The sequence below is a fragment of the Myodes glareolus genome, chromosome 5, assembly GCF_982192425.1.
Source record: "Myodes glareolus chromosome 5, mMyoGla1.1, whole genome shotgun sequence".
NCBI classification, from domain to species: Eukaryota; Metazoa; Chordata; class Mammalia; order Rodentia; family Cricetidae; genus Myodes; species Myodes glareolus.
In genome coordinates this window covers 88,668,782-88,690,391 of record NC_142030.1, presented here as the reverse complement: position 1 = coordinate 88,690,391, position 21,610 = coordinate 88,668,782, and the positions used below count along the sequence as shown (strand labels likewise).

General features: G+C 45.4%; 1 protein-coding gene across 9 annotated transcripts in view; it reads right to left on the bottom strand.

Moving 5' to 3' along the window:
- Positions 1-21,610, bottom strand: part of Nav1 (neuron navigator 1) — a 257,270-nt gene that overhangs the window by 7,395 nt on the left and 228,265 nt on the right. For all 9 annotated transcript variants that reach the window (XM_087906482.1, XM_087906487.1, XM_087906489.1 and 6 more), the window contains 15 exons: positions 19,302-19,385; positions 18,967-19,078; positions 14,224-14,345; positions 10,510-10,706; positions 10,119-10,311; positions 9,862-10,030; positions 9,518-9,615; positions 8,830-8,925; positions 8,391-8,550; positions 7,768-8,003; positions 6,191-6,345; positions 5,980-6,051; positions 5,312-5,508; positions 4,566-4,684; positions 1,441-1,638 (listed from right to left, as the gene is read on the bottom strand). In XM_087906482.1, the coding sequence (XP_087762608.1) occupies positions 1,441-1,638; positions 4,566-4,684; positions 5,312-5,508; positions 5,980-6,051; positions 6,191-6,345; positions 7,768-8,003; positions 8,391-8,550; positions 8,830-8,925; positions 9,518-9,615; positions 9,862-10,030; positions 10,119-10,311; positions 10,510-10,706; positions 14,224-14,345; positions 18,967-19,078; positions 19,302-19,385 (2,208 nt within the window). The remainder of the gene's footprint in view (positions 1-1,440; positions 1,639-4,565; positions 4,685-5,311; positions 5,509-5,979; positions 6,052-6,190; positions 6,346-7,767; positions 8,004-8,390; positions 8,551-8,829; positions 8,926-9,517; positions 9,616-9,861; positions 10,031-10,118; positions 10,312-10,509; positions 10,707-14,223; positions 14,346-18,966; positions 19,079-19,301; positions 19,386-21,610) is intronic.

Genomic DNA, 21,610 nt, shown 5'->3' with positions numbered 1-21,610 from the left:
TTACACAGAGAAACCCCATATCAAAAAACAAACAAACAAAGTGTCTTGATATAGAGAACAGCTGTTTACAATAAAGGCAAAATGTAAATAAAAATATATTATGACTCAAGTGGAATTATTCCCTACTGGAACGGTACAAAGGCAAGATCAAACGATCTGTGTGTGTTAAATTCATTCCATTCTGCTAGATCACCCTTTAACATGGTTTTGTTAATGAATACCCCCATAGCAGAGTACGAATGTGTATGCTTCAGATGCTCTGTCTATTGCCAATGTAAAAGAGCAACTCCTTGATTTAATATGCATTTCCTCATTATTAGATAGGTTAAGATCTTATGTTTTTATTGGTCACTTGTATTTCCTCTAGTCAAATGCCTCTTCTTCATATCTTTTGCTCATTCTTTTGTTTAGAAGCTTACATTTTTCATATAATTTATTTTTACTTATTTCTTATTTACTAGTGTGTGTGAGAGAGAGAGAGAAAAAGAGAGATACACAGGTGAATGCAGTTGTGCCATGGCAGGGCTTGTGTGTGGAGGTCAGTGGACAACTTCTGGGAGCCACTTCTCTCCTGAAACTGGCTCTGTCAGCTTTGTGTGACAAATTCTTTTACCTGCTGAGCCATTTTGCCAGTCCTGAAAGATTCTTTTATTTATTTATGATACTAATTTTTTGGCTATATCTATTGAGATATTTTCTTCTAGTTTACATTTTACAGAATACACTTAGTGAAGAAGTCTCAGAATAATATTAGAGGAGAGGCAGAAGTAGGAAGAACAACCGGCTTATACTGTGAGTATAACCTATTGCACTATTTCTTTGGTTGATGATAGCTTTTACACTTTAAATTTTTATTTATTTATTTATTTAGATTCTCAAGACAGGGCTTCTCTGTGTGTAAATGGGCTGTCCTGAAACTCATTCTGTAGAGCAGGCTGGCCTCAAACTCACATCTAGCACCTGCCTCTGCCTCCCAAGTACTGGGTTAATTCTTATTATTTTTAATTATGTGTGTGTATCTGCATGTAGTTGTGTCCACATGAGTGCAGTGCCCGTACAGGTCAGCTGTGTAATATCCCCTGGAACTGGAGTCCTAAGCTTAGATGTGGGTGCTGAAAACTGAACTCAGGTGTTCTGGAAGAGCAGCAAGTGCTTGTAACTGCTGAGCCACCTCTCCAGCCTCTCTTTGGTGTACATTCTTACATAGACTGCCTGAAACTTGGGCCTTTACTAGAATCCATTTTCTTGGATGTGTATTTAGCCTCAGCCAGGATGCAGGCCAAGATCCTGGTGTTTAGAGTTCTTCACTGGCCTCATTTTGGTCCTGGCTTTGCTAAAACTCTTTAATGCCTAAGGCCCATCAGAACATACATGAACAGTGTAAGAATTCAGTTCTAGACTACTCTGTGGCTTTTTTTTTTTTAAATGACTTTTACTCACCAGAGGGTCTGAGTCCAGGGAGCTTGGGGTGCTATCTTTGACTGTCCTATCCTCTGGAGGTGAGGCAATGGTGTGAGGGCCCACGGAGGGTGGTGGCAAGTGGTATAGCTTTGATTGGTCTTGTTGGGCAGACGGCCAGGGAAGAGTGTCCCGGACCCACTCCACTGGATCTTCCCAAGCAGCTTTCTGTCCATGAACCTGGAGAAGAAAAATGTGATTAAAAAAAAAAAAGGGGGACAAGAACAGATTAGAGGTTTACTTACATTGTCTCGTCTGTGTTCCACAAGAAGTACGGTCCCCGAAAATACATACTCCCTCAAGCACAAAGACATAAAGTTTCGATTTATGTAGCTGAGCTTCTCATGAAAGAAAATAAGTTGGTATAAATTGCTAGAATAATTGAGGATAATTTAGCATATTGTCTTAAAAGTTTGTTTAGAGGCTGGGCATGGTGGCACACAGGCCTTTAATTCCAGCACTCAGGAGGCAGAGGCAGGTGGATCTTAGGGAATTCAAGGCCAGCCTGGTCTACAAAGTGAGTTCCAGGACAGCCAGGGCTACACAGAGAAATCTTGTCTTGAAAAAAAAAGTTTGTTTAGAGACTATATAGCTCTTGATAGCTGGAACTTCTTGTGTAGACCAGGCTGGCCTTGAACTCACAGAGATTACCCATCTCTGTCTCCCAACTGCAAGTACTGGGATTAAAGGCATGTGCTACCACAGTGCCTAGCTAATTTTATTTTAAAACAGTCTTAATATTTGTATCTGGCTGTCCTGGTGCTTGCTATGTAGTTTAGGCTGGCCTTAAATTCGGCAGCCCTTCCACAGCTTCCTGAGATTACAGTCATGAGCCACATGCCCAATTAAACCTTAACATTTGTTTTTAATTAATTAAAAAAGTTTCACTATATAGTACAGATTGGCTTCAAATTTGTGACACTCCCACCTTATCCACTTATCCAAGTCTAGAGTTATGACATGTGACATACCATGGCCTACATTAACTATTTACCTATTATCCATCTCTCTCTCTCTCTCTGTCTCTCTCTCTCTCTCTGTCTCTCTCATCTATCTTTTATTGTGAATCTGAGACTTAAGACTAGGGACTCAAACATAATAGACAAGTGATCTGCCACTTCTATTTCTTTTTAATTTCAAAGTAAAAATTATAAAAATTGCATTCTAATTTCAAAGTAAAAATTATAAAAATTGCATTCAAGACAGGTGGTGGATGAGGAAGGATATAATGCAGGCAAAGGACACGAGTCATGAGAGAGGATAGAAAGCTATTTCTTTTCTAGTTTCAACTCCACCAAAGCTGCTGCTGGTGTTGCCGCTTCTTTTTGTGTATGTGGTGGATAAGTCAATAAAAAAAGATCTAAAGTAAAAGTGTAAAACCCAGGGTGAGGTTCTATGGCTTTGGCATAGCCATTCTAACTGAAAAGGCATTCGCTGAGATGTACAGACTTTGAGACTGGGCAAATGTTTGAGTGGTTCCTTAATCTAGCTGTGTGATGTTTTCATTTGGGAGTCTTTGGAATAAAGCAATTAAAATGAAAAAAAATGTATGTATTTATGAAGTACAGATTATTTAAAACATGTATCAGTTGAATGGTTAAATCAAGCTAATAATCTATACATATAAAATCCTGTCTTTTCTTTGTGGTGAGAACCCTTAAACCTATTTTCTTTTAAAGAGTACTGTTACTGACCATAGTTACCATGTTATCCAGTATACCTCCTGAACTTATTCCCTCTGTCTGAATGAAACTTTGTATCCTTTGATCGCCATCTACTCAGCCACCACATCTCCAGCCCCTGGCGACCACCATTCTCTGCTTCTGTACATTCCACTTCTGTAAACTCCACTAGTAAGTATTATATTATTTTTTTATCCTTGGCTATTTTCACTTAACATAATGTTCTATAGGTTAATCTGTTGTTTCAAATGACCTATATCCATATCCACACTGCATTCTGTGTGTATGCATACCACATTTTCATTATCCATTCATCCATGAAGGATAACTGGGTTACACTAAAACCATGTACAAATTTTACAACCCTGCAATTATACTTTCTAGGGAGGAATTCTTCAGTTTTAGTGGTATGTATTATCTTTCACTATTTAAAAAATATTTGAGGATAGATACTATCTTTTAAATTGGAAATCTGTTAATAATACTGCAAAATTTCCTTAAAATACAACAAATTTATAAATAAAATGACTTATGTTATTGGTTTGATAGAAAATACCTTTAGAGATTTACTATATCACCATTAATATTTATCTCAATAAAATGACTTTTATGGGTGATACATAACTGATAAGCATCAGTCACGGAATCATAGTATTTTAGTGCTAGAATGGACTTCAATGATCATTATGCTCTAATATAGGTGATAAAGTTTATCTAATTTCACGATAGGTTCTAAATAGCTATTCCTTGCGAGAAGACATAAAAAGAGCCAAAAGACCATTTCAATATACTCAGTATCATTAATCACTAGGGAAATGCTAATCAAAACCAAAATTGGTTGAGTTTACTCTAGTAAGAATGGTAATTCCCTAAAAGACTATAGATAACAGATGTGGAGAAAGTAGAACCCTTGTAGACTGTTGTGGGAACGTAAACTAATAGGCCCATGATGGAAAACAGTATGAAGATTCCTCAAAAAACTCAAGTAGAACTACTATATGAGCCACCCACCAATCTTTCTACTAGGAATATACAGAAGAAATGATGCCACTATTTTGAGGGGCATCTTTATTCCCATATTAGTGCAGCAATGATGTAGCCGAGTGACAGAAATTACCCACATGATGATGGAATAAAGAAAAGTTGCTCTGCATACGCAGTGGAAGACGATTCAGTCACAAAAGAACTGGAATCTTGCCATTTGCAACAGCATGGAAATAAGCCACATGGAGAAAGGTAAGTATCATCTGCTCACAGTCCTATATGGTGTCTAAAAATGGATCTCACAGACATTTAAGGAGCATGGTGGTTGTCAGTGGCTGAGGAAACCAGGAAGGGAAATCTGGGGAAAGGCTGATGGATGGGTACCAAATTCCAGTTAGACAGCAATGAGAAGCCCAAGTAACGTCAGAGAGTGAGGCTCACCTTGATCCCATCCTTGGCTCCTTCCTGTAGATAGGGAATGATGGAATTGTTCCACAGGTCAATGAACCAGGTCCGGAAGTCCTCGATGCCAATGGGGCAGGACAGAAAGAAGCAAGGGCCTAGGGAAAACAATGTGGCCATGAAGAAGCCTGAAAACCTTGATCTTCCCTGCCCTGCTTCCTTTACTCCTTAGTACAGGGCATAGAGGGGTAACATCCTAACATCCAAAGTTTAGAGGGAATCTGAAGGTGTTCAAGAGCAGTGGGTGCCAGCTGTCTGCCAAACCAATAATGTTTAAAGGCGGAAGTGAGACAAGGAGGAAGGCAAGCAGCTCAATTCCCTCCTGCATGCCTTCTTTTCCTTTACCAGTTAACTGTGAGGAGAGAATGAGGGGAAGGATAGCTTTACGTTTTAACCTAGGGCCTTGCACATATTAAGTAAGTGTTCTACCATTGAGCTATGCCCCCAGCACATTTATTTTATTTAATTAACCTATTTATCTATTTATTTTTAAGATTAGGGGAGGTTTCAATGTGTTGCTCAAGCTGGCCTTGAACTTGTAGTTGGCTCAAGCAATTCTCCCATTGTCTGAAGTGATTTATCCAATCCATAGTTCTACTGCATTGGAAAAGCTGATTATATACTTAAGTGGTTCAAATCCAGCAAGCAGAAAGAGCCTCCCTCCAGGGGGTAAGATACGAGAAGGGAAAGTGCTTCCAGTCCCAGGGGAAGCTGGACCCCAGTACCAATGAGAAAGTCCGAGGTGCTGTGCTTCTCAAGGAAGGTGTGGAGGTGATACCACAGCTTGGGCACCCAGTCCAGCACCCGAAGCAGCTCTTCTTTGTTAGCATTGATGTCACTGTCTGACTCTACCAACTTCCTCCGCAGGTAACGGACCAGAAAGCCATTGGCTGGCTCCACGTTGTTAGAGAAAGTCAGCATCCTGTCACCAGGGATAGGAAGAACAGGGTCAGAGTGTCAGTGGGGACACTGCCAGGGTTCATCCCTTGCCAGTCTGGCCCTCTTCCTGCCTGTCTCCCATTAATGCCCGTTGACTTCTCAAATGACAGGAGGTGACGACGGCAGTAAGGGAGCAGCTCTGGACGGGCACAACTGATTTTCAGCTTTGACCTCCTCAAATGACCAGCTGACCTCACAGAGTGACCAGGAAGGAAATCCTTAATCCAGCAGCCAGCCGGGGTTTCTCCTAGGCTTTTGTTCCTTCCTTTCCCTCAAAGTCGTCCTCTTTCACCCTGGAACTGACGTGCAAAGCATCTACTTCCCTTTCTTAGCCTGAAGGCTCTGCCTGTTCCCCCTGCTACTCACTGCTCCTCTGCCCACAAGTTCAGAATTGAATTATTCTTTACAGGACCTGGGTATGGCCAGAAGGTTCTTGAAGGGACATAGTTCTTACCTGAAGCTTAAGTGCAAGCCATGGTTGGGTGTCATTTTTACAGGCTGATTGGTGGTACCTATGATATAGGGACTGGGAGGAAAGGGAGAAGGATTTACTCAGATCTGTCTTAACAATTCCTGTCTCTATGTACACACAATGGGAAGCTCACAGGTCAGACCGGGCTGTGTTCTTCCCCTCTTCCCACTGTGGTAAGTAGTCCCGAGCTTACCATTTGTGGTACTTGCAGGTAAGGGCCCCATTAACCAGCTCACTGATGGAGCCTGCTTCACTCAGGTCATCCAATAGGATCACCAAGGGCACATCCCCAATTCCTGTTTCCCGGTCTATCTGGTTGGCCAGGTTGGAGAGGTACAGTTGCAGATCCTGGAATAAATGAAGACAGGACAGTGGGTCATCACTCAGGACAGCCGACACACCTGAAAAACCTTGGCAAAACTTTTGGAGAACCTTAGTTAATTCCATATTTCCCTGGGGCCCTTGGTCCCTGTTGGATGTACTTAAACATTGGATTACTGAACCAGATTACCACAGACTGACTGATAGTAGTCTTAGAGACTCTCAAACAACTGTCTGTCTGTCTGTCTATTTTTCTATTTATTGAAATGCTTGGGATTGAACACCCAGGGCCTTGCACATGCTAGGCAAACACTCTACCAATAAGCTAAATCCCCAGCCCCTTTCTTTCTTTTCTTTTCTTTTTTTCCTTTTGGTTTTTCAAGCTAGGGTTTCTCTGTAGTTTTGGAGACTGTTCTGGAACTAGCTCTTGTAGATCAGGCTGGCCTTGAATCCACAAAGATTCACCTGCCTCTGCCTCCTGAGTGCTGGGATTAAAGGCGCGTGCCACCACCGCCTACCCCTGCATCTCCAGCCCCTTTCAATCAAACTCCTTTGAGCAGCAATCTTAAATCTCCCCCTCAACAAGTAAGGAGTGTCTATACTGAAATGGTGTTTTATTGAGCTAATGCCACCACCTCCTCAGCTTGGGATAGCTAAGGCTTGTACCATTCCAGAGTTTTAGGGTATACTCAAGGTAGATCATTGGGGAGATAACATGTAATACTTAATCCTGAACACTTGAGCCTTGTAGCTCATTGTCTGATGGGTAATAATGAAAAGCAAGGTGGGGGACAAAGACAAAAGAGAACAGATATGATAGACAGCATTGGCAGAGTGCAGAGAAAAGAGGCTACGTTTCACTGTTGGTGAACTGGAGAGATAGAAGAACTGAGGTAGAGGTGAAAGAAAGTATGAAGGAGGAAGTTATGGGTAAAAGAAGCTAAGACCAAACTGGGGCTGGTGGCACAATCTGCAATTCTCGTTACTTGAGGGACTGAGGCAGGAGGATTGCACATTAAGGCCAGCCTGGGAAACTTAGGGAGACCCTGCATAAAAGGAAAAAGAGACCTTGGGATGTAATTCAGTTGTAGAGTGCTTGCCTGCACGCATGAGGTCTTATGCTTAATACTTAACACCACACACACACACACACTGGGGCAGGGGAGAGGATGGTGGGCAGACTGCTGGTTCAATGCCAGCCTGGGCTTCATAGCAAGACCCTGCCTGGAAAGAAAGAAAGGAAAGGCCAGGAGGAGAGGGGAGAAGACGAGAAGACAAGAAAAGGGCTATCAGGGAAGGACGGGGCGGGAAAGAAGACTGAAGAAAGGGAAAAGATTAAGGCAGTGCCGCAGAAAGGGAAAAGAAAGAGGGGAGGAAGGGGCCAAGAAAAGGCTTGGGGGTGGGGGCTGAGGCCACACAGGCTGGCAGAAGGTCTCAGGAGGCCCCCACCTTACAAGACTGCTGGTGCATATTGAAAGTGCTGACGATGCCATCAGTGACCTCGCGGCCTGAGCGCTCCACCAGATACTCAGCCAGCCGATTGGTCAAGTAGGTCTTGCCGGTGCCACTGGGGCCGGAGAGCACGAGGCGCCGGTGCTTGAGCAGGAGGCTTATGTAGTGCTGCATCATGGGCTTGGGGATGAGCGTCTCGAACACCAGGCTGTCGACACACTTCTCCTTCAGACCTGCACCCCACCCCAGAAAGCACGAGTCTTAAGCAGCTCTGAGGATGGCAAGATACCCAAAGAACCTTTCCTTCACCATTTAGGGGTCCACTGAAAAAAGTCAGAAACACCTGTCTTGGGGTTCCAGTGGAATCGCCTCATCCCAGCTTTGAAAGCCCGGATCTCAATTTTAGGGATGCACTCTGACTTAGAATGGGTAGAGAAGCAGCCCGAGGCTGGCAAAAACATCAGATTGGGTCTTATCTTTTTTATTTCCTCTGTTACTTAAGCACATTCACATTAGGGTTTCCCAGTAATCTCTCGTTATGTGAACGTATGATGCATGATTTGATGATCCTCTCCCTGCCTCCATGCCACACTCTCTCACCCCAAGACACAAAGACTGACCTTTGAGGGAGACCGATATGTTATTGACACCTCGGCGGCAAGGGGGCATCTCTGGAGGCTCAGCATCCAACACTCTTTTCACATGGCTGAGGCTGTAGCCATGTATAGACTCGGTGCTTAGTCCCAGGGTGGAAGCTGGGTCCATTTTAGAAATGTAGTCCTGGTAGACAAGGTGGGAGGACAAGAAGATCGTGAGCATGCTGAAAAGATGTAACCACAGATGGGAAAGCCACGAGAAAGAATAAATACTATAGTAATGAAAGAAGGCGTAGGAGGAATAGGGTACGTGCGCTTTCCTATTTTGGCCCCTCAATAAAGCATCAAAGGTCCCAGGGTCCCAGTGCCTGGATGGCTGAATGCCCTTTGAGAAGATGGCATGGATGGCTGAATGCCCTTTGAGAAGATGGGCGACCTTTGTTGAGGGCGAGAATCACCTTACCTTGAACACTTGGAAAACAGCTTCATCCAGCATCTTCCAGTCCACCTTGCCACTGACCTTGGTGCATCCCAAGAGGAACTCCTGCTGCTTCAAGTCCTGTAAGGTCAAGGTTGAGGCACGTGAGCCTCAGCACAGATGACATGAGAAAGGGAGATCCCAGAAAGCCTCGGGAGCTTAGTGGTCTAGTTTGGGGGGATATTCAGAGCTCTGAATTTTTTTTGCAGAAGTGTGACAGACAGTACAGTTTCTCTATTTTATGTGATAGCCCTATAAGACCCTCAAATGGAGGGGTGTGAAGGCAGGAGAATCGGAATTTTAGGTCATCCTCTGCTATACAGCAAGTTCAGTTTGAGTTAAATGAGACCCTGTCCTCCTCCCCCCACTCCATGATAAAATCATTATGCATTCAAATATTGTGAGTCCAAAGTGCATTCAGTACACTTAAGCCACGGGAGCATTTGCTGCTGTTTACTCTCATGGGTGTGTGGCTGGCTGGGAGCTGTGGCTCACCGTCATCATCCAGGGGCTTGAGAGTGTTTCATACTGCACAGGGCTAGCCCAGGGACAGATCAAAACTCAAAATGCAAGTACAGTTTCTACCAAACACACATTGCTTTTGCAAGAGTGCAAATGCGTGGCTCTCTGTATCATGCTGCTTCCGACACTGGACCTCCCTGAAGCCCCTTACCCCTTTGATGATGTGCTGGGGTGGCATCCGTACCACCACCCGAAGGGTTACTTCTTCCTTAGGGCCACAGGTGCTGATGCCATCCATGGGTGATAGGTCTGTGCAGGTTGAAAAAGACTAATTGATTTTAAGGACTCAGCCTTACCCCAAACTTTGTAGTTATTTTCCTTTCCAAATACTGATTCCTTATTTATGACGAAGAAGAGAGGGGAACCACAGTGCTTACTGACAGTGGGATCTTCTTGGTTTCAACGCCATTACCTCCTGGATCAAGGATGCCATGGCACACGATGTAAATATGCCCTTTCTCTTTCTACCCACACAAGCTCTTCTCAAGCAGGTACCTGTATCTGTGAGACTGGGACTGAAGGGATGGCTGAGTGCAAGGCCCAGGGAGCGGCGAGGGGACGACAGAGCAGACGATCCAGGGACCTGCCCTGGAGTGGAGCCTGAGGAGGGGCCGGGGGCAACCTTCAGCCGGTCATTCTCTGCTTTTAGCAAGTCCACCTCCAACTGTGGGCAGAAGAGACAGGGCAGGTGGCAGGGAGGCATGGATGTCGGTCCCCGCTCTCCCCTCCTGCAGCTCTGCCCGGACACTGACCTGCATATTGTGCATAGTCTCCCGAAGCTGGTCGAGCTGGTGGGCAGAGTTTAGGGCCTCCAACCGGATATCCGTAAGCTTCATTTCTTTCTCCCATAGTTCAGAGCGCAGCTCCGATACCTCTTTCTTCTCTGGCTCCTCCTCCTCATTGGCTTGGAACAGTCTAGTGTGGGGAACCGAATGAGCAGGGACCCTGTAAGGAAGCAAGAGTCAGCCTGGATCCCAGAGAAGCACTGGAGAGCAGGGGATACTGACATGCCTGGCCTATAATCTTGTTTCCTTCTGCCTATTGGCACCCAACTGGTCTCTCAGGAAGGGTCCCTCTGTGTGTCTCACACGCCCAGGCAAAGGCCAGCAGTTTACCAGGGTGGCCGGTGGACAGAGCACTTACTCAGTGACCTCAGTGCCCACAGAGGGTGAGTTGGTGGACTTGATGGAGGGGGATGCAGTCTCTGTGGAGCCATGCTGGAGTTTGGGGGATGATGGGGCTGAGGAGTCAGGTGTGGCAATCTCCTCGATGTCAGAGTACGAGGAGGCTGACTTGGGACCCTTTTTAATGCTGAAGGCTTTGTTGAAGGAACTTCGAAGCTAGAAGAGAGCAGATTCCGGGGAGGGAGACGTCAAGGCTCTATACTGGGACAGGGAGGACGACTTTAGGGCCGGGACGAGGATGTGGAGGCAGGGGATTTACTTATAATTACACCCATTCTGTGAGATGTCACTTGACTGTGACATGACAGTCATGTGGACAGAGGAGCTACCTATAAGTCAGGACTGAGCGAAAGAGAGGACCATTTGCTTTGCTGCCATTATAAGTCAGGGGAACTTGCTGAATTCACGGAGGGAACTGTGTCCCTCATGACAGAAAAAACTCCCCAGATGACATATGGTACACCTCTCAACAGCCCAGTTTCACTTCCTCCATTGTCTGATTACTCTAGAATCTCACTCTCTGTGGGTCTTAGGATGCTACTTCCGACTTGGGCACATTATAAAAGAATCTATTAATCTTCTCACAACTTCACAGAACCAGAAACCGACAATATAGTCCTGTGAGAATCAAGACAGGAAGTGATCTCATTTCATGTACTATTTCTTGTTCTCAGCCCATGGCATAGTGGTTAAAACAACCAAATGAGATGTCTTTCCTCCTTATTTTTAAGATAGGGTCTTATGTAGGCCAGGCTAGCCTTGAACTCAGTATGTAGCAGTGGGTAATCTTGAAGTCTGGATCCTTCTGCCTCTACCTCCCAAGTGCTGGGATCACAGGTATTTACCTCCATGCCCACCTTTCGGCACTATGCTTACTATGCCAAGTGTCCAAGAATAATATCTTCTAGCCAATCTTTGTCTACTCGGGACATTATAATCTGATCATAGCTTGTTTGGTTCTGGTGACGATGAGCTTTGGGGTTAGGGATGTGAGCTAGATATGCAAGCCAAGGACCTGACCCACACCCATTCACATGCCTCCACACAGCATGCACACACACACACGCACACACAGGAACATAGACATGGGATGGCAGCAGGAGACAGAGAGTAAAGGAGGGGTCAAAGGCTATAGGGGACAAAGGCAAGCCAGATCTTTGGGACAGTAAATGAAAAGGTGTGTGTGTGGTAGGGTGGGGGCTGGGAGGACGGAGTAGCTCCTTTCAAGGTGTCCTTCTCAGAACATGTTTGAAGTCTCCTGGGAGCTTATGGAGCTAGAACATGGTGTGTGTGGACCTTATAGGTAAGACATGAGGACCAAGCTGGCTGGGGCACATAGGTGAGAGTCTATGTGCAGGTGGTGGGCCACGGAGCGACCAGGGCTCGAAAGTATTGTAAAGCTCCCGTTGTAGAGAGGAAGAGTTGAGACTGACTGACGTGGCATCATGTATCTCAAGGAAGACATCCAGGCTTTCCGATTTTCAATCTGGTGGAGTTTTTTTTTTTCCACGTCACTGTCTCACGAGAGTCAGTCTATCTCTTGTTTCTGTCTCCTTCCCTCTCTAGAGAGAAATCCTGTGACCATGTCTGCCCACAGCAGAGCCCTCTGCAATCACTGCACTTCTATGACAGTAGCGCTCTCTGTAAACGTCTGATAGTCGGGGCTGCAGGAAGACATCTGCCCCGCTCCTACAGAGCAACACTGGTTGCATGGTTCAACCAATGTATTTAGCAGACAACCAGGACTCTCTGCTAGGGACGGGGTGTCTTAGAACTTTCCTAACACAGATATGCTAGGTAGGAAATGCAGCGCCCCTCAGAGGTTTCTGATGGTATTACCAGTCTTTAAGGACCATCCCAGTGGCCTGGTGATCTGCACAGCACACTTTGGGCAATGCTCCTCTAGAGATCCAGATGTAGATGAACAACTGGCCTCTCCATCTCTGTGCACCTGCCACAGCACGTGTGTGTGTGGTCAGAGGACAACTCTGTAGAGCCAGTTCTCTCCTTCCACCTTTGTGTGGGTTCCGGGGTCAACTGAGGCCTGGAATTTACTATGTAGGCCAGGCTGCCATTGAATTCATGGTGCTCGTCCTGTCTCAGTCACCCTAGTGTTGGGATTTAGGCATGCACAACAGGCTGGTAGGCTTCTACTGACTGGGGCAATGGGCTCAGCTTTACCCACCCTTCACATCCTAGTACAGTATCAGGAGCTCACCTATCTGTTTTGGAATAAAAATTCTGGGTCACATCATGTTTGCCTCGAATAGTACTCTAGTCCCTGACTTGTCCTTGAAAGCTCCATGGCCTTTGGGGCGATGAACATTCCCTACCCTGGAGGAAATAAATCCCTCACCTGTCTCCGGTTCATACTAGTCTAAAGCTAATTTTTAGATAAGCCCAAAACGGACAGCCTTCCAGAAACTGTGACTCAGATAACCTTCATTGATTCTCTTCCATTTTAGGAGTCTACAGTGAGTGGGGGGAAAAAGGCTCATTTCTGGATAACAGGAGCTCAATGGGTCTGCTTTTCATACTAGGCCAATCTTGGACCAGGGGAAGATGGCAGGCAATCGGTTTGGATTTTGTTAGGACTTTCCATTTGACCCCTAAGCAGACCACTCCTCTGTCCTCATGAGGGGCAGCGTGGATGGACCATGCAGTGGAGTGAGTTAGGAACTGGGGCAGTTGGGGTTATGGGTGACCTTTTTTTAAAAGAGAGGGTACTTGCTCTGGAAATAGGGAGGGTGTGCAAAGGGAAAGAAAAAGTAAAGGGAGAGGAACTGAGTCTCTTACCTCATAAACCTGGAAAAAAATAGGGATTGGAAGTCAGCATTTTGAAGGAAATAAAAAGAAAAAAAAATGAAAAGAAGCAGCAGCAACACTAGTCATTCATTTCACACGGCTGTTTCACACGGCGGGCTCCGTCTGCACTAGGGGAAGGCCTGTGGCCGGCCTTCCTCAGCAGGGGACAGGGACGAGACGCTCACTCGGGGTCACTCTCCCTCTCAGTCAGTCAGACAATGCCCTACACCTGCCTGAAGACTTTAGAAAGTTCATCCAGGGTCAGTTTAGAGCTAGGGGGGTGGGGAGGGGACGGGACAACACACACAACAAACCCACCCCTGGACCAGCCGGAGGCACCCCTCCCAAACCAAGGTCCCCTAGAATCTAGAATGAGTCACTTGGCTTATAAATTCTCTCCACAGTGAGAGAGAGTGGGGGAGGGACTGATATGTAGTCCCCCCCCCCCGACCCCCCGGATATTTTCTCAGCTCCTTCTGTGGCCAAGAACATTTGACCGCATCAGTAGGTAGAGGCCCCAGGAAAGCAGAGAAGTGTAAAGACTTCAGGGTGAGTGGTGGTGGGGAGTACACAATGGTTAGAGGAATGGGGACTTAGACTTTGTTCCCAGCAGACGTCAGCAGACGTCACACTGACACTTTACTAGAAGGGACTACCGCCTGGCGGATCCTGAAAGGATCTGTTCCCTGCACTGGGGCAAATGTAACTAACACAGGTCAGCCCCCCAAACATCACCTACCCAGCTCTGTTCCCTGCACTGGGGCAAATGTAACTACAGGTCAGGCCCCAAAGCATCACCTACCCAGCTCTGTTCCCTGCACTGGGGCAAATGTAACTACCACAGGTCAGCTCCCAAAACATCACCTACCCAGCTCTTCTTCTTCTTCTTTTTGGCGTCAGCGTCTTTGCTGCTGCCAATGCTGGAATGGCTGGTGATGCTGTTGAGGCTGGAGATGCTATCTGAGGAATTCTGTCTCTTGATCCGGAGTTCTACAGGCCAGTACCGGTGGGAAGAACACAGAGGTAGATTTAGTGAAAACGTGAGGCTTAAGGAGTCTAGCCGCAGCTGACAAGGGGTCAGGGGACCCACCAACTTCTTGGTGCACACTACTCATCCGGTGGGCTTTTCATCAACCAACAGAGAGTTACAGTCATGTTCCAGCAGAGAAGAAAAGGCTAACATGAAGAAACAATTCTAGTCTCAGGAAGCCCTCAGTCTAAGTGGGGCATGGAGAGGCCCAGCATTTGGGAGGATTGTGTGTTCTGTGCTGGGCGACACAGCAAGAAAGACCCTGTCCAGAACTAAAACAAAACAAAAGCAAAACCACAAGAAAGAACCCCCAGTTTAGTATAATAGAAGGGTTTAGTAATGAACTCAGATTGACTGTTTGTGAAAAGGACTTAATGAAGCTGGCATTGGACACTTTTATGCAGATGCAACCAATGTGTGTGTGTGTGTGTGTGTGTGTGTGTGTGTATGTGTGTATGTGTGTTGTGAAAAGGACTTAACTGAAGCTGGCATTTGACACTTTTATGCAGATGCAACCAATGTGTGTGTGTGTTAGCAAAGTCTCACTATGTATACCAGGTTGGTCTTGAACTTGTGACAGTCCTCCTGCCTTGCCTTCCAAGGGCTGGGATACATGTATGAGCCATCATACCTATTTTTTGTTGTTGTTGTTTTCTTTATTTTTTTGAGATAGGGTCTCATTCTGCAACACAGACTCTGTAGCCCGGGCTGGCTCTAAACATGTGGTAGCCCTCTTGCCCCATGCCTTATTATATTTTTATGATCCTCCAGCAACACCAGGCTGCCTTTTGGCTCAAAGTCAAGTATAAGAGCCTCGTGCCTTGCATTTAACCTGAACGAGCTCCAGTTTGTCATCTGAGAGGCAGAAAGCTTCAATTCTCTGCGGTCTGCAATAGCAAGAAAAATGAAGCACTCTTCCTTAAACAGTGGGAAGGGATAAGGGCCAACAGGAGACATTTAAGTACTAAAAGAGCAGAGAGATTTCAGATGAGAATACCGAGAAAAGCATTTAGAGCTGAAGAAGGGCACACGCAGATGCCCTGGGTTCAAGCTCCCTCACACCAATAACGCTTTTGAAAAAGTAGCGAGTATTTGGCTAGCATAGGGAGCTTCCAATAGTTGCAAGTCCATCTGTTAAATTAAAAATTCCATCTAAGGTACTTTCCATAACAAAAAGAGCTTGGTGGCAGAGTGCTTGCCTGCTATTCATAAGGTGCTGGGCTCAACCCTCAAGACTGTGGAAGGGGCAGAATGCAAAAGATGTATTTGTAGCATCATAAATCTGCAACAGTTAGAAAACATTTCATGTATCTTGAGTTTTGCACACTTATTGGCTATTTATAAATAAAACACACCTGGGCACTACTGGTTAAGCACCGGTTCTACTGAGGCTACGGGCAAGGTTCCTTGGGAAGCAGCTTCTTGATCAACATGAACTAAGGTCACTGAGAACATTCATAGCATACAGTCATAATTTATTCCTTCAGAAAATGCGTATCTCAGGGGCAAAGCTCACTCGGGATGTTAGAAATGGCTGAATATCTCAGCTATATCACCTGTGATAACGGATCAAATGGTTTTCCGTCTTATTCTCCTCATTCTGAAATATGTTTCCTTAGGTTGTTATCTGGAATAAGTGAATAAAGGTGAAGGACTTAGAAAAGTGTCCACCATATGGCAGGATTATTTATAGGCAGACTATCTGATGCAAGAGGAAAGGACGGAAGAAGGTGGGGCTAAAAGGAAAGGCACACTTTAGAGCAGGAGGAGGCTGATGTGCAACTCTAAAGGACTGGGGATACAGTCTGTCCTCTTTTAACCTGCTTTCCCGAACTGTTTCAAACACAAGGAAAAGCTTACAGCATAGTAAAATAATACTCAGATGCCCTATGCCCAGTTTAACCATTGCTAACTTGATTCTATCTGCTCCCTCCCCACTTTCTCACACAATTTGAAAATAAGTTGCAGATGACATTTTGCAACTAAATGCCTGAAGATATAGCTCCTGTGAATATGGATATTTGCTCACAATACCATTATCAGACCAAAGAAAATTAATCGTAATTCCTTTTATCCAATAACCAGCTCATGTTTAAATTGGAATGCTTTCTGATCTGAACTGACGATGCAGTTACTCTGGGTGCAGTGGGAAGTAGGGACTGGAGCACTCCGAGCCAGCTAGGGAATGACTGCAGCAATGGAGACCCTGAGCCAGGACAGTGCAAGTATGGAGTATAATTGGAATTGCATAGGCACCAGAATGAATTCCCTCCAAGGGCCAAACAGTGAGGAGGAAAACATGAGAGTTCTATTAACGGCGTGGTACCTAGGTTGATTCTACCCGAGCTGGGCAAAACTGCGAATGGGAAAGGGGTGGGCTGTGTATTTATACAAGTGTGAAGCTGAAGGGTTGTTGAAGTTTGAGGCTAGTCTGGTCTACACAGGGAGTTTGACGTCAACAAGCGACACAGCAAGATCTTGTTAAAAAAAAAAAAAAGAGAGAGAGTCTTGTACATCCATGTTTACTGTTGCACTATTCACAGGCAATGGAACCAGCCTAGCTGTCCATCAACAGGCGGATGAATAAAAGAAATGTGGTCCATATACACAATGAAATTTTATGCAGACATAAGGAAAACCCAAACGCTTGACATTTACAGAAAAATCAATGCAACCAGAAATAATGTTAAGCAGACACAGAAAGACAAACGTATTTACTTTCATATATAGAATCTAGATTTAATTTGTGTGTGCGTGTGTGTGTGTAGGTCACAAAACTAGAAATGGACCATAACCAAAATAATCTTGAAGAGACCAAAGTTGGAGGGATCACGCTGTCCAATTTTCAAACTAACTGCACAAAGAAGTAATTAAGAAAATGTGGTACTGCCTAAGGATAGATACAGAACATCTTATTAGAACAGAGTCCAGAAATAAACCCATACATTTACTTATTTATTTTTGTCAACGGACAAAGGGAACTTTCTAAAGTAATTCAGTGGAGAAAGCAGGCTTTTCATTAAATGGTACCAGAACAATTGGCTGTTCAAGTGTGAAGAATAAAAAGGGGCCTGTATCTCCTACCATATATATATGGTATATATATAATCTCATGAAAATGAATCTGAGTATGGAACACTTGCCTGCAACTCCAGCAGTTGGGAGGTAGAGGCAGGAGGATCAAGAGTTCAAGGTTATCCTTGGCTACATAATAAGTATTTGAGGCCAATTTAGGCAATAGGAAACCCTGTCTCAAAAAAAAAAAAAAACCCAAACAAAGCACAACTCTATTAAAAATGGAACGAAGACTTAATGTAGGATCTAAAACTAGAGATGGAGGGATGGTTCAGTGGTTAAGAACATTGATTGTTCTTCCAGAGGATCCGGGTTCAATTTCAAGCACCCACATAGCAGCTCACAACTGTAACTGTAACTGGTCAAGATCTGACATCCTCACACAGACATGCATGCAGGCAAAACACCAGTGTGCATTATATATATATATATATATATATATATATATATATATATATATATATTTAAAAAGCCAACAAAACAAAGAAAAATGGATAAGTAAGAGGCCTGCCAAGCTGCCCCACAGGCCTGGCTTCTGATAAAGGACTGGAAGACAGAAAATGTTTGGGTTTTCTTTTTTTTTTCATATGTGTGTTGGAAATGGAACTCAGGGCTATTACCAAGCTGCACCCCCCTTCACTGTCCACAGCAAAGCATGGCTGACTGCTGAATACCAAGGATAACTTGTCATAGAGTCCCAGTGGATCTCTGCAGTTTCTGGCTCCGTCATTTGAACTGCAGGTTGAATCGTCCATGGAGGGGTGGAGTGAAAATCAAGTAAAATCACGTACATGTATGAAAACCAACTACACATTTGTGCTATTATGGAACCACCTTTACTTAAGATTTAGGATTTTTTTTTTTGTCAACCTTGGGAAAAAGTATCACATTTTTTCTTGTTTGTGCCTGGATTTTACATGGGTACACAGAACCACATCTGTTTGTATGTGACATGGTGGTAGAACTAAGACTGTGTAGGGGAGGAACAGGAAAGGGGAGGGTTGGGAGAGGAGCAGGTAGAGGGGAAATATATTCACCATATGATATATACTTGTATAAAAACTTAAAAAATAAATAGAAATTTAAAAACAAACAAAAAGGGGGTAATTTCTTGCTGGGCCTAGTGGCAAACACCTCTAACTCCAGCACCTGAGAAATGGAGGCAGCAGTGCAATTGTGAGTTCTAGGCTAATCAGGGCTACATGATGAGGCCCTGTTGAGACTCCTTTGACTGATCTTTGGCTCTGGTCTAAAGGCTGAGGAAAGGGTAGTGGGCCTGGGGAGATTACAGGTCTCCTCTACTTAGGCCTGATCCTCAGGGGTTACAAGGTCACACTCCTGGCTCTCCCCACTGGATGATCAAGACATCACACTGCAGACTACCTAAGGACCCCACCATGTAGAAGCTAGACGTGAAAGCTGGCAGGTTATGGACCCTGTACTGATCTGCCTTTCACCAACTCCTGGTCTTTTTCGATTCCCACCACTCTGTGGCTAATATCCTACCTTTGGGTGTGGCTTCTGAGGCATTCAGTGCTCCCTGAATGACCGCCTGGGCCTCAGAATTCTTTTTCTTCAGGAAGTCTATAGTTTCTCGCAAATCCAGCAGCTCGGTGTCCTAAGCGAAATGACAGTTGTGCTGTTATCTGCACAGCAGGAATACTCAGCGAACCAGGCATGGGACTCTACTGCTCTCGACAGAAGAGGCCAGGGAACTGGGAGTGACGGGCATGGGATGTACCGACAAGCAGGCTGAGAACAGGGTGACGTGAGGAAATGGCCCTGACGGAGGAGTGAAGAACTGGCTAGGATGTTTAGAACTCACCGCCCTGGCCTCTCACCTTCTCCTCAGCTGTTTCTGCCAGGTGTCGCAAGCGGGATGTCATGTTCACCAAGCTCTGCTCGAAGGCAGCCACCAGGTTAGCCTGACACAAACAGACAAAGCACGTAAGGCACACGCGGCTGTGGAAGAGGAAATGGCTGATACAGTAGTAGTTTAACAGATGTTTCTGGGTCTCAGAGCTGACCAGTGCAAACAAAACCCTTGGCGGTTCTAAGCTACTGATTTCCCTGGGCAGGCAAGGTGGAATCAAGTAGGTTTTCTGGGGAGAACCAGCTCCTCTAATAACAGTGCAGTGGGTAGAGCAGGCTTTCGGAGGAGTTTTTTGGAAACGCGAGATCTGGCTCTTATCACCTACCAGCGGTGTTAAAGTCCCTCCCTGTTTTACGTAGTAGATTGGTGGAAGGTTTGATGGGAGAGCAACAGCTTCTACGGTCAGTCTGACCACTTTTGACTTAATTCCACTATGGAGGGCCAGATCTCCTGGCACCAATAACCTTCCAGTAGGATCTGTTTGTTTTAGCTCTTCTGCAGCTGGCTGACTCTCTGTTCTTATCTATTCCAGGCTTTGGAGAGAATGCCTTTATTCTATGTAAGGAGGAGGGAAACCAGAGGCTGTGCAAACCACTTCAGGGAATTCCACACTTTGGCCACTAGGTGTCAGGTCTACATCGGAAAAGGTGCTGGAACCTGGAGGCACTGGGGGCACTTTAGTAGTGCAAGTCTGGTTCTCTGGTAGGTGGGCTGGGGAGAGGTACCTCGTGGTTTGATCTCAAGCTAGCCAACTGGCCGCAAACGGTATAGGAAAATGAAAGGAACGAGATACGGAGCAGAAATGGGACCACTTAAGGATGGACAGTCTCCAGTGAGAGCACCGGGAAAAACGGTGAGTCTAGCAAGAGGCAGAAGGCTTTGGACAGGTCCCTGTGTCGTCTGCAACACACTCACTGCCTTCTATTATTTTATAATGTGATTTGTCCTCTCTGACCACCAAGTCAAATTTTACCAGTGTCCTTGGAGCCTACAAGGCTGGAGGCAGTCTCTTCCATATTTCCTATAAATCTGCTGAGTCCTGGGTTCCCTAGGAGACTGATGTCATGATCTCAGCATCTTTCTTCCTGTCTTTTCTTTAAAGCTGAGAGATTTCACCAAGTTTCTCAGGCTGACCTTGAATTCACTATCTCAAACAGGCCTTGAACTCGCGACCCTCTTGCCGTAGCTTCTCAAGCACTTGGGATTTTAAGCTTGTCCTCTCAAGTCCAACTCTCACCTTCAATCTTTTTTTTTTTAATTTTTAAATGTTATTCGTATATGGGTGTTTTGCCTGCATGTATGTATGGCACCAGGCAGGCCAGAAGAGGGTGCTGGATCCTCTCTAGGACTGGAGTTACAGATGGTTGTAAGACACTCTGTGGGTGCTGGAAATCGAACCCAGATCCTCTGGAAGAGCAGCCAGTGCTCTTAGACACTGAGCCATTGCTCCAGCCCTTCTTGTTTACTTCTAACTTATACCATCATGTGCTGTCGGCAAGCAGCTGATAGTCCCTGGAAATCTAATCAAGAGCCGGGAGAGCCCCTGGCCTCCTCATACATGTCTACCCGGACATCTCCTCATCTGGAGAACTGGGCTTCCCTCCTTCTCCTCTTCCACTTCTCCTTTCCTATACTGCACCTTACTCTAATCCCAACTCCAGATTAGGGTGCCTGTGGGACATTAGGCCAAGCGGTTCTTCTGCAGAGAATTTAGCTTTGAAGGCAACACAGTGACCTGGGTCTCTTCTCAGACAGCACGTGTCATCTTCAGCAGCACGGATTCCATTCACCATGGCGTCAGTGTGGCTCAACATCAGGAATCCTGAGGCAAGCTCTGGGACCTGGCACCACCTCTCCTGCTTGAGGGAAGGGCTCTGACCTTGGCAAAAATCTAACTCTAGATTCAGAACTCACCAGATCTGGGTGTTTAGTTTGATCTCTCTTAGCCAAATGGAACTTCCTGTTCTGAGAAATCTCACCCTCTAAATTCATTTTCTGGACTAGCCCAGACTTGACAGCACCGTGGCTGACAGACTGCAGTGTAAATGAATCAGGCGCAATGATGTTCTCCGCCTCCCTGGCGCCTCTCCCCTTCAACATCCCAGACATGAATATCCTAGCGTGTGCAGGACATGACCATTGGCCGTGACGGGTGTGGTATAGGATGATCCTTGTTTCTGTTATAGTTCTTTTGGTCCCAGAGAGTTTGAAGCTTGATATGAGCTTATGAACGGGAGTTACGAACTAAGGATTTGGGAAAAAGAATACAGATATTAA